Here is an 11,510-nt window from a genome sequence, read left to right as displayed (position 1 = left end):
GGGGCCCGGCCTCGTGCTGGCCAGCGACTCCGGCGCCGCCTGCGCCACAGACGCCCACACCGTCGCAGAGGTGCGCGACTCCTTTTCCCACCCCAGCCTTTGGGTGGATCAACTTCCCGCTGATGTCCAGCGGGCATGCAGGCAAATGGAGCGTGAAAAGAATATCCTCGAGGGGGCAATGGTGTAGAGAAGGTGCAATTTGATGTCTGGGGGACTGTTGGGGGACCTAGGTCTCATGTCACTGGTTGCGATCATGGGGAGAGTGCAGCTACTCTTGTTGACGGTGTGGCTGGTTTGTGGCCGCAGGCACTCCAGAAGGCGGGCCTCTGCGGCCCGCACTCGTCCACGCGCCTGCTAGTGCTCGGACCCCGAACTCTGGGCGACGTCATGGACTCTGTCCTGGAGGTGCGCTCAACCTTAGTAATCTTCTTGTTGGTTTAGGCTTCTGCGTGTCCAACAAGACTCGGTGTAACATCTGCTGCATGGTGGGAGACGGGCTGTGATGGGCATGCGCAGGTTGGTGCGGCGGCCAACACGGCGGCCGAGGCGATGCGGCTGGTGGACAAGCTGCGGGCGCGACTGAGGGCCGCGGCTGCGGAAGTCGCCGCGGCGCAGTCGCGGCCGCGAGTCATGGTCCTTGAAAGCCTGCAGCCTCTCAAGATAGGTGATGCGCTCGCCTGCTTTGCACACTGCCAATTTTGTGTTCTTGGCAGGGTGTTGGTTTGCAGGCTGTGCTGAAGCAACGGCAATTACTTCTGAGACAGTGAGGAGAGCACGTGCTGCAGAACTTTCTCATGGGAATCATTGTTGGCACAGGAGGGCTGTGGCTGCCGGAGATGGTGGACCTGTCAGGAGGCGACCAGGAACTGCTGGAGCCGGGCGCTACTGGCCGGAGCATTGCCTGGGACGAGGTGGGAACGCCATCTCAGACCATCTTGCTTGTTTGTACAACTCCGTGCTACATGTCCAGCGTGCCCTTTCACCCCACATGCAGCTTGCCCTCTGAACCACCCTGCTGGTACACAAGGGATCTTCACATTGCGGCCCCTGCTGTCATTTTACAGGTTCTGCCGGCTCCTGCATCAGTTGATGATGCTGGAGACAATATAAAAACAAGCGTATGGTGACATGAGAGGGGGGAATGCTGCGCAGGTGAGGACGTTTGCGCCGGAGGTGCTGGTAGTGGCGGGGGGTGCTGGTGGCCCTGCGGGGGCGCTGGGGCCGGTGTCTGAGCTGGCAGCGCTGCCCGGCTGGTGGGGCCTGCCCGCAGTCAAGACCGGCCGCGTCTACATCCTCGACGCCCCCCTGCTGCTGCGCGCCGGACCCCGCATCGTGCGCACCTTGTCTCCCTCTGTCGCCTTCTGCTGCCTGAGTTTGCACTTATGCGCCTTCCTCGCTACATTCGGTTTGAGGATGTTTGCAGAGCCGTCTCTGCAATCCTGACCGCTCTGTCTGTCTCCTCTGTCTTGCCATCGCCACATCGCGCATTCCGCATTCCTTCTCCTTTGTTTCAAAACTGCCTCTCTTCAGTGGAGGTCCCAAGGATGCAATGGGCCGCAACGTTTCAATGGCTGGGCTGTGGTTGCTGGCAGGTTGATGGGGTGGAGGTGCTGGCTCGGATCCTGCACCCAGACTTGGTGCTGCGGCGCTGCCCCGAAAAGGCCGTCCTCAAACTGGCGCTGCACGGCGGACAGCGCTGCCGGCAGCGCCTGGTCCCCAATTATTTTCTGCCCTACCGATGAAAGAATAAGTGAATCGGAGCAGCTCTGCAGTTGCCATTGAAGAGGGCAGTGTGGATGCCTACCAGGCTTCCACGCAGGTGTTCTTTTGTGGGCTCTTCTTTCTGAAGGCTGCCGCTGTCTCTGAAGTTTGGGGCTATCGACTTTGTTGACATGCCTGTCGAGATAAAATTCGTCCTTTTTGGGGGGCGTGGCAGCTTTCCTTAGCGCTGGAGAGTTCTGGAAAAGAGGAACCAACTTGAACTCATTGAGAATAGCCCCGTACCCATGTCCGCTTGTTAGATAGGTAGCCGCTGCGTTTGCTGAATAACATCCATCATGACCCTTTTGTACCATATGTCTTGCTTTCACGCTCACTAGGTGCATGCAAGGCTGCCTGCACTTCTTGAGGGATACACTCAAAGATCGCTATTGTATTCCAAATATTCGCGCTTCTTTTACCAGGGTTGATCTAAGACCCTGCAATTTTAGTGTCCCGGCCCGCAGCGCCATTTTTTCCATCTGCCAAGTCTCAGCTTCTTAGGGGCTCTTAGCCCAGCATCAGCATGTGGTGCAACTTTGCATGTACATGTATAGTTGACATCCATGTGGTTGATTCATCAGCATGTCTATGAGATGATTGTTGAAAGGGAAGGTTATCATCCATCAAGAACTCTTCTAGAAGACTTCGAATTGAAATGCTTACAGAAATTGCCACAATATCAGACTGCAGCATTTTGACAATAGGCATATGGGCCAGAGGCACGAACGCATCCAGATCCTTACTATACATGCCATGCAGTGCATCTTCCACGCACATGTGTTATTTATTATTACACGCTTTTCCTGCCAGAAGCAAGGTGCGTCTGCAGACAAGCTGCAGTAAAGGCTGCCAAAATCCTACCCCTTTATGGACTCGCAAGATCCAACCAGATCCAAGACCCAATCAACTGTGGGCACCGTGCTCAGTATTTATACCGCCAGCCGGGGCCGAGGGACATACGCATATATGTCGTGGATACGCATTACACGGGGATACGCACATGTGTACAGAACATTATTTCTTCCCTACATGTGCAGATCCGGCATTCGCCATCGTTTCACGCAAGACATACTGTGTATGTACTTAGCAAGGCCCCCATGCATATCAAACAGCACAATTAATTGACAAACAAGATGGCTCCATTATGCTTGTCGCACGCACTCACGCAGCCATTGCATGCTAGATCTCTCAGCTAACAACCGCCATGCACTTGCAGCATGCACCATCATGTTGATGGCCCAGCCAGCTGCAGCTGAGGTGCTGGCAGTCCCAGCTGTACAGTGCTTCCGGGAGCAGCCTGCAGCGAACAACACACAGCACCTCAGGAACTGCAAGTCTCAAACCGCTGAACCTTTCAGGGATCCAAGCTCGACGATGCACCCCCTTCAGGAAAGCATGAGAATGCCAGAAAGCTGTCAAGGCGAATTGACATGTAAACATTTACATTGCTGCATGCAGAGCTGAGGGCGGTTTTCAACAGGATGCAAGGGAGTGTGTCGCACAGGTAGGGCTCGGGCAGGGGCCGTGGAGGGCAGGGCCGGTGCGCTTGGCACCGCTTCCCCCTTCCTGAACTCCTGCAGCACTGGATAGATGGACTCGAATGCCTCATAGATGTCCTCCCGCTTCTTGCCACCTGCACAAGCAGCGGAGTTCAAATCCTTTCCCTCCTGTTTTGTGACAGCAAATGGGAGCGGGCTTTTGCAGATGAAGTGCATTGAAGACTGGGTGAGAACAACTAAATGTGGGTTTCTGTGCTCTCCGCACCTGTCAGCACAACCTTGCCCGACACAAAGATGAGCAGCACCACCTTGGGCTCCTTCATTCTGTAGATCAGACCTGTGGCATATGCACACAATGATTGCACACCGCAGATGACAACATACTGGCTCGCAGCAATAAGACAGGAGTCACAAGCAGCAGTGGAGATTGATGGGCTCGACAGATTGGCAGAACCTGACATACCTGGAAACAGCTCTGGCTCGTACTGCACCCCAGCACAGAAGAGTCAACACCAGACCAGTGATATACCAGTAGATGAGAAAAGGTTGAGCTCATGCTGCAGAGCAATATGGCATTGTGGCATTGTGGCAAAGGATGACAGCTCCGTGCAAGTGTTCAGGATTTGAGAGCGGAAGGGAGTCCATACGCTGGAGAACATTCCATGGCTGTAATTCAGGCCCTCCAGTCGAATGGGGAACTTCACATCGCAGGATCCCACGATGTTCTGGATCTTGAAGTCCTTGAACGTGGCAGGGAAGTCCAGCTTCTGGATGATTTTAGCATACTGCACCAGGCAACAGTCACAGCACATATCGCTTCAACGTGCCTTGCACAGGCTTTCGAGCATTTGAAGCTTGTCCATTCAATTGAGAACAGCTGGATGACTGGCAGCTATATCAGCACCTTCCTTGCAGCAGTCCTTGCGTGCTCCTCACTCTTTGCACCAGTGCAGACCTGGTGACGGAGAAGTTTGTTTTCATTCTGAGCAAGAGTCTTCATTTGGGGTAGCATCAAAAGAGCGTGATGCCAGATCGTTGTACAGGAGCACAGCTTGCAGGCTAAACAGGTCATCAGGGCTTACCATTTTGCCAGAAGCAAACACTAAGGCAGTGGTCTTTGGATCTCGTATTCGCATGATCACCGCTGCAAACCTCTGCCATAACAAGCCTTTCAGTGAGGAGAAGGACGGAGAGTGCACAAGTTGCAACTGTCCTTTGCATGACAGAGTATAGTATTGTCATTCCAATGATTGAATACGATCCTTTCTCATCAGGTCTCATCATTATCAACGAGAAGTATGCTGCAAAAGATGCAGGGATGGGCAGTCTACCTTTGGATTGTACTCAGCATTTCGTGCCTTCTGTGCAATGGTTTTCAAGTCCAGCTTGCAATCCAGGTTGACTGTTGCTACGATATTCTGCAGCGTTGGCACAATGCCCGAGCGGTGCACAGAGCGGTCTATTGCCAGCTCTTGTGTAGGCACTGGCCCCGAGCTAGGACCCGCAGCCATCCTGGGGCCAGCGACCCTTGGATTGACTAGGGTCAATTGTTCGTCTCCAGTTGAAAAATGGAAGGAAGGTGGCGTACGGTGAGATATCAAGGCACAGAACCTCAGCTACGAAGGCTAAGCTCGTCTCAACGACCTCCTTGTGAAAATCAGTGGCAAGCACGATTCACAATGTTCCTCTAGATCCTTGAGTAAAGCGGGAGCGCCTCAATTACACTGTAAAGGGTGTCTGCACTGCCAGAAGGTGTTCATCAAGCAGGTGGGCACTTAGTGCTCATCAGAGAGCAAGTTCATAGATGTTCCAGAATCTACCACTGTTTTGTATTTGAGGCATGGGCTGTTCCTAGTCTTGTAAATTTGCTCAGCAAGAATTTGTGAAAGGAACCTTCTTGTCGAGAAGGAAGGGTTTTATAGATCCCTCTGCGATAAGGGCGTGATGTGTTTTCCGGAAACCCTACAGCACGGGCTGGGAGATTCACAACACAAATTGTCGCACAGAAAATTCATCCCAGTGCAATATATCAAATTTTGTATATGAGCGATGATCAACAGTGCAAGCCGAGCCATTGTGCGCCCTGTTGTAGGTCCGACAAAGGCCCAGATCAAGAACGTCCCATCACTCGTCAAGTCTAGTCCAACCACAAGAAGAGGTGCTCTGCGTCTGTGCGTTGCAATGGCGACGAGTCCCATCATTGAAGCCTACGTGAAAGGTGCGATGATGCATCTATAAGAATAAGATCTATGCTTTTCCGTGTCGGAGAGTGTGAGATATCAGATCCTGCATGGAGCGCACCTCATAAAGAATATTGATCTTGGATCTGACACATCAATTTGGGATTGCAGGAAATCCTGAGGCGCACGAGCGAGGCGATTGTGAGTGCTCCCTTCTTCCTTTCTGCCCCAAGCATCGGCAGACATGTGCTCCCGTGGTTTTTGTCAATGGCTTTTGGCCTACAGCTAAAATGATATAACAGTCCAGGAGCAGTTGTTGGAAAGTAAAGAGTACAACGAGCCAAACAATACTGCAATAATGGGCATCCAAATTGCTTTACTAGCCATCCCAACTGTGCCACCACAGGCCCCTTTTCGCACCGCGCGCTGCTGACACTTGCAGAGAAGCACGTCCCGTACAAGGAAGAGTACATTGACTTCAGCAACAAGCCAAAGTGGTGAGGCTCTGTCGCGCTTTAATCCAACAATGTCCTGATTCCGGAAACCGATATTTTATGTGTGATGCATGCATGTGGCTGTGCAGGCTCTTTGACATCAATCCCAAGGGGAGCGTCCCCATCATCCATGACCTGGAGGAAGACAGCTGGATCCCAGGTGCATCTCTGCCATCTTCTCATGCACTCAAGGCGAAAGTACCACTTGCACAGGTTCAATGGTTTTGACATGATCATATCCAGGCCTGCAGTGTCAAGCAGCTTCTGACAAAATAGACGATTGTCTGACACAGACAGTGCAGCCATTGTGGACTACCTGGAGGAGCGCTTCCCTGAGCCGCCTCTTGGCAAGCATGATGCACCTCCTCATGTGTAAGCATCCTCTCTGCATCGGCCACTAGTGTGCCTTCCTACTCTTGCATGTTGGGGCCTGGAGATATTGAGCCTGCCATTGCAAGCGCAGGGGAGAGACCTTGTTCCCCAGCTTTGTGGCGGCGCTGAAGGCCAAGAAGGGCACAGATGAAGAGTCCAAGAAGATCGGCACCTTGGTCCAGGTGCGCTTCACAGCTACTACCCTTTCTTAATTTCCAGACTCATAAATGACACCATACATAGAATGTCACTGGCTTCCTGGGGTTTGAGGATGAGATTGTTGATGGGCAGTCGCTGGAGGAGATCAACAACTATTTGAAGGACAACAAAAAGGAGTACCTTGGTGGCGCGAGGCCCAACCAGGCGGACCTGGGCCTTGCACCAAAGCTCTACCACGTCGAGCATGCTATGAGGGAATACAAGGTGCGCTGCACCTGCTTTTCCAACATTACAGACCTAATGCACACAATTGAACTTTCTGATGCTAGATGCAGGGTCCTCGTGACCTGTGTGTGTTGATGCTGCAGGGCTGGGAGATCCCAGATGAGCTCACTGCTCTCAAGGAATACAACCAGAGGATCAGGAGCCGCGAGAGTTGGAAGCAGACTTACTACCCGCCAGAGAAGGTCGTTCAGGGATGGAAAGCTCACCTGGAGGCTTGACTGGCGGACGAAAGCAAAGAACAGGCGACATCTCACATGAGCTGCGGACCTGTTGCAAGGATTGAATAAGATGTAAAGCCGTGGCAGTGATCGTCTACACCATTCTTATTGCAAGCTGCATGCTGTGCAGCAATGGCGCAAGATGTGCAAGTGCATGCGCCCTCATTGAGTGACAATCATATACAGGAGCGTGAGAAGAGTTGTTAATTGCTAGCACAACCTGCCAATTGACGATTGTCATGACTGATCAGTTTTTCATAATCGGCCCAGGCATCCTGAGTGACAAGGATGACCGTTGTGGTAGTGCATGTTGCTATGTGTGGTGTGCATATCGCTGTGGTCGGCCCAACATTGTATGTGTGGTTGAGGAAAATAATATGGTATTTTATGTGCTGGGCAAACGGAAGATGGTTGGTCTCGTCTCATGAAGATTTATCCTTATCTGCGAGGTCCAGGATTTTCTGAAGAATCATGATGAAAGGACGATGCAGTTGCTGCAACTCGGGAGCTGATGAACATCTCCAATTGTAGATGCTAAAAATTTTAATGCATTGTGCTGCTGTGTTACGAGTCCTCTCCATTTCCTGTTTTACAGGCACTGCAGCACATTGCACAATATGATGAAATTGACCGGATTCTAGTCCAGGCTGACTTCAAGATGCAGCAAAAAGCAGAGGTAGTGCATCAGGACTGTATGAACACCATGAAACAAGATCACCCACAGAACACTCATCCTGTTGCACCCCTCGGGGCTGGCACAGCCACTGGCAATGAGTTTGCAAATGACATGGACGCCTCAGCCAGCATCTGGACTCCCACGGATCCTAGGCAAGCACTGCTGGCAGCCAGCTGGCTCACAGACATTCTGACGCAAACGCTGCTGCAGGCTTGCAAGTGTATGCACAATGTAAGCAGCAGCCGACCAGTGTGCTGTTTACCTCTCGTTAGCCAGGCATCAAAAGATAAGGAGGATCATTCCTTACGACTGCACTCACATGTACAACCTGGTCGTTCCAGGAAGCTGACATCTTGAAAACACCATCTTGAGAGAACAAAGCCCAGAGAAGAGTTCAGCTCGCAACTAACTGCTTGCGCACCCTGCCTGGTTTGAACTTTGGTGTGGGCTTTTGCACCCCCAGCAATTTTGTGCCCCTGGACGCCTGCAGAAGTCAGCACAAAAAACGTCATGTCTGCAGTGCACGCATAACACTGCCGGGTTCAGTGAATAGCACATGTCCTGATTTCTGGGCAGCAAGAAGCCGAACTGCCCTGCAGTTTGACACGAGCTGTTGGACTGCACCTGCAGGTGGCGCACTGGAGAGGGTGCCAGGTCTGACGTTGGCCCGACAATTTTTCGGCCGCCGCCGCCGACCAGACGCACCGAACGCGGCCGCCGGGGGACCTCCCTGAGCACCTTGGGCGAGCCTGGCACCTGGCACGGCTTGGATGCGGCTGGGCTGCACAGGGAGCCCTTGGGCACCAACCGCACCGAGCAGGCGGGCATCACCAGCGATTGCGCCGAGCCGGGCGGGCCCGCGGCAAGGCCCGTGCTGGTGGCTGTGCTGCCCCCGCCGCCCAGGAAGCCCTTGGCGGCCTCCGCGGCCCTGGCCGTCAGCGTCAGCATGCGTCCTAGCATGGAGCCCTGGGCGGCGGCGGCTGCGCGCGGCGAAGGCTGCCTGGCGCGCTGCACGACCCGTTTGGCGGCCGCCGCCTTGGCCGCGTCCGGGCGCACCTCCCGCCGCTGCTGCGCGCCGTCATCGGCGTGCCGCCGCGCCGGGGTCGGCAGCGTGCCGCTCTCCGTCCGCTGCCGCTTGGCACTGCCAGCTGACGCCGCAGCCCGTGTGTTGGCCGACACAGGTGACCGTTTCCGGCCTGTGGCGCGCCCCGAGGCCTTGCCGGGCGGCCTCCCACGCGCGGTGGATGCGGCCTTGCTGGGAAGTTTGCTCTGCCCTCGGCTGGCGGAGGCCAAGCGAGCGGCGGCCTGCTTGGCAGAAATTTTCCTCTTGAGGCCGCCGCCCTTCATCGGCAGTAGCCTGGCTGGCAGGGACGCCGCCCGCTTGCCGACTGCACGGGACACTGTGCCTACGGGCTTGCGGCTGGCTGACCTTCGTGCAGGCTGCTTGGCTGGAGTGTCCTCAGCCCTGGGCTGCTGCTTCCGCTGGGCCTTTTTTGGTGCGGGGTTGGATACCCCTCGCTTGCCCGCCGGCTTTGCTGCAGCCTTTGCAGCTGGTTTGGCTGGCGCCTTGCCACAAGGCCTTCCCCTGCTGGCAGGCGCAGCCACTGCCGCCATGGACCGCCCGCCAGAGACTAGCTGCTTCTTTGATCCCTTTCCACCCCCTCTGCCCTTGCTGGCAGGTCCCACAACTGCTGTCATTCCCCGACCGCCAGACACCAGCGGCTTCTTGGCTCCTGCCTTGCCCTTGCGCTTGACGGGCTTAGCCGGCGCCTCATCCTCCGATCCCTCGGCTTCTGAATCCGAATCGTCTGAGTCTCCGCTGCTACTGCCTGACTCGCTGTCTGACTCGGACTCATCGGAGCTGGAGGCTTCCGCCTCACGAATCATGCGGCGCACGCGCGGAGCTGCCTCGCTCATGAACAGGCTCATCTGGATGGCTACGCTGTCCTTCTGGCACTCACAGAAGCCCGCGCTGACACCCACAGCGATCCAGGTCTTCGTTGCAAAGTTGGTGGACTCTGCGCAGTTGAAGCCGTGGTTGAAGCCGGAGTGGTATGCCCCTGCGCATCAAAACACAAACAACTTGAGACTCACAGCAGCAGCTGTATCATGCATGGAGATGCGCAAGATGATGTGGATACTTGCCAGGCAGGTATCATATCATGCAGGTCAACAAGGGTGAGCTGTTGCTCACCAGGATAGTTGATGATGAACTCTCCAGGTCGCTGGACACAGCGCACAACTGGAATGTTGTTTTGTAGCAGCATGTAGGGAGACACAAGTAGCTCCTGCACCATGCATTCCTCAGCTCAGTATTCCTGAGGCTGTACCAGCACGCATGTCCTCCACAAGGCGCACGACACATGCATGTCATGACTTCATGGAGTCAGGGACATTTCCGAGACGATCATGGTCCCATTATCCACACTGACGGGCTCCTGCACCTTGTGGCGGAGGAACTCTGGGCAGGCGCGGAACATGTCTGGCAGCAGGCCCTGCAAGAAGCGCTCGAAACGCTCCCTGTGCGCTGGCGGGATGCAGTACCATGACTTGGGTGCCCCGCAGTGCAGGTAGTTCACACTGGCCAGGTCCATGTCCTCGGTGTGCCTGCATGACAGGGCATGCATGCATCACTTTGCATGCAATGATGTCACATTGAAGAGCGTCTCATGCAACCTCTAATACAGGCCAGACGCAGTGCAGTTCATGTCCTGGACTCCACATCGTCTTTATCGGCTGATGAAGGTCCAAACCCACCATGCAAAGATGCTCCGCCACATCCCAAAGTACAGGTAAGGCGTGCTGACTCCAGGGATGGCCAGGTTCTTCTTCTCCAGGGTTCTGCTGAGCAGGCTGTCCAGGTGCCGCAGGTTCCAGCCCTACAAAGTAGGCAGGTGAGCTAGATAAGGTCACCTTCTGTGACACAACAACCACACGTCTTTTCCTCCATGCAACCTTGACACCTGCCCTCACATACCTAGGAATTCAGACATGACATGTTGCACGGATATTTGCACGCTAGGCACACGCTCTGGATGACAAGGCAGTTATGTAGCAACCACTACTTACTGCATGCTTTGGACAATAGCACGCATCCCGTCACATGTATATCCAGGAATGATCACAAATAAGTACTACGAGGACTAGAATAATGGACATGATGCCCTATTTACCTTCAGATCAGCATCGAAAAGGCTCCCTGGCACATCTGCTCCATAGAGGGGCGGTCGCAGCGTGATGTTGCGCCAGAAGCGGCGCTCGACCTCTTCCGGAGTCTCTTTGGCTGGCGGCAGGCTGGGATCCCCCACGGCTATAGGTCTGAAGTCCTTCGCCAAGGACATGGGTTTCTGCTCCACCAGCAGCGTGCGGTACAACCCACGCTTGCCCGTGGCATGCTGCTTGATGGGACGCGGGATCTCGAAATCGAAGTCATCAGAGTAGCCCTCCTTCCTTGGAGTCCATCCCTTTGGTGGTATTATTTTTGCAAGACCCACATTAGCAAAGCGCCTCTCGATGGACTCTATGTATGCCTCGAAAGACCCGCTGATGTCCTTCAAGGTCGGATGGAACACCGGCACTTCCTGGCACTTCAGAACCATCAACTCCGGAACCGCGAACAGGCAGACTGCGGCATTAAGGACACATCCAGTGCCACACTAAAAACGGTGGCGAAATGTTTTCTGCTTCCACAAATACCTCAAGCTCGACGGCAGCACTTGCTATGGCCTCTGCAGGAGTAGGATCGGGCTCGAAAAGCAGCTGGATCTTACGTGAAATACTAAGGGTTGGGCTTGGTGCGTCTCAGCCCATGAGGTAGCGACGAACACATGTTGATCACGTCACTGCGAGTGGCCAAACTTGGCGCC

General features: G+C 54.5%; 4 protein-coding genes across 4 annotated transcripts; 2 read left to right on the top strand and 2 right to left on the bottom strand.

The window, feature by feature from the left end:
- Positions 1 to 630: 630 nt before the first annotated feature.
- Positions 631 to 1,742, top strand: COCSUDRAFT_38301 (hypothetical protein; the record flags this gene model as incomplete). The annotated part of the gene is made up of 4 exons (XM_005643974.1): positions 631 to 664; positions 817 to 911; positions 1,153 to 1,332; positions 1,593 to 1,742. 4 exons carry the CDS (start codon positions 631 to 633, stop codon positions 1,740 to 1,742), a joined length of 459 nt encoding a protein of 152 aa, XP_005644031.1.
- Positions 1,743 to 2,542: 800 nt separating this feature from the next.
- On the bottom strand, positions 2,543 to 5,115 carry COCSUDRAFT_54712 (TBP-domain-containing protein). The gene is made up of 8 exons (XM_005643973.1): positions 4,592 to 5,115; positions 4,343 to 4,414; positions 4,165 to 4,215; positions 3,908 to 4,045; positions 3,724 to 3,745; positions 3,526 to 3,597; positions 3,264 to 3,394; positions 2,543 to 3,058 (listed from the first exon to the last, which is right to left on the bottom strand). The coding sequence occupies exons 1-8, from the start codon at positions 4,769 to 4,771 to the stop codon at positions 2,987 to 2,989; spliced, it is 738 nt and encodes a 245-aa protein (XP_005644030.1). The 5' UTR covers positions 4,772 to 5,115; the 3' UTR covers positions 2,543 to 2,986.
- Positions 5,116 to 5,275: 160 nt separating this feature from the next.
- Positions 5,276 to 7,550, top strand: COCSUDRAFT_31289 (dehydroascorbate reductase). Its single transcript, XM_005643972.1, has 8 exons — positions 5,276 to 5,478; positions 5,612 to 5,641; positions 5,847 to 5,937; positions 6,024 to 6,094; positions 6,228 to 6,306; positions 6,398 to 6,488; positions 6,598 to 6,729; positions 6,834 to 7,550. Exons 1-8 carry the CDS (start codon positions 5,310 to 5,312, stop codon positions 6,966 to 6,968), a joined length of 798 nt encoding a protein of 265 aa, XP_005644029.1. The 5' UTR covers positions 5,276 to 5,309; the 3' UTR covers positions 6,969 to 7,550.
- Positions 7,540 to 11,381, bottom strand: COCSUDRAFT_67911 (JmjC-domain-containing protein). Its single transcript, XM_005643971.1, has 6 exons — positions 10,818 to 11,381; positions 10,402 to 10,523; positions 10,089 to 10,251; positions 9,839 to 9,932; positions 8,269 to 9,704; positions 7,540 to 8,128 (listed from the first exon to the last, which is right to left on the bottom strand). Exons 1-6 carry the CDS (start codon positions 11,241 to 11,243, stop codon positions 8,039 to 8,041), a joined length of 2,331 nt encoding a protein of 776 aa, XP_005644028.1. The 5' UTR covers positions 11,244 to 11,381; the 3' UTR covers positions 7,540 to 8,038.
- Positions 11,382 to 11,510: the final 129 nt, after the last annotated feature.

The sequence above is a fragment of the Coccomyxa subellipsoidea genome, assembly GCF_000258705.1.
Source record: "Coccomyxa subellipsoidea C-169, whole genome shotgun sequence".
Taxonomy (NCBI): Eukaryota; Viridiplantae; Chlorophyta; class Trebouxiophyceae; family Coccomyxaceae; genus Coccomyxa; species Coccomyxa subellipsoidea.
Note: the sequence above shows the minus strand (reverse complement) of the source record. Positions and strands in the feature narration are given on the sequence as shown.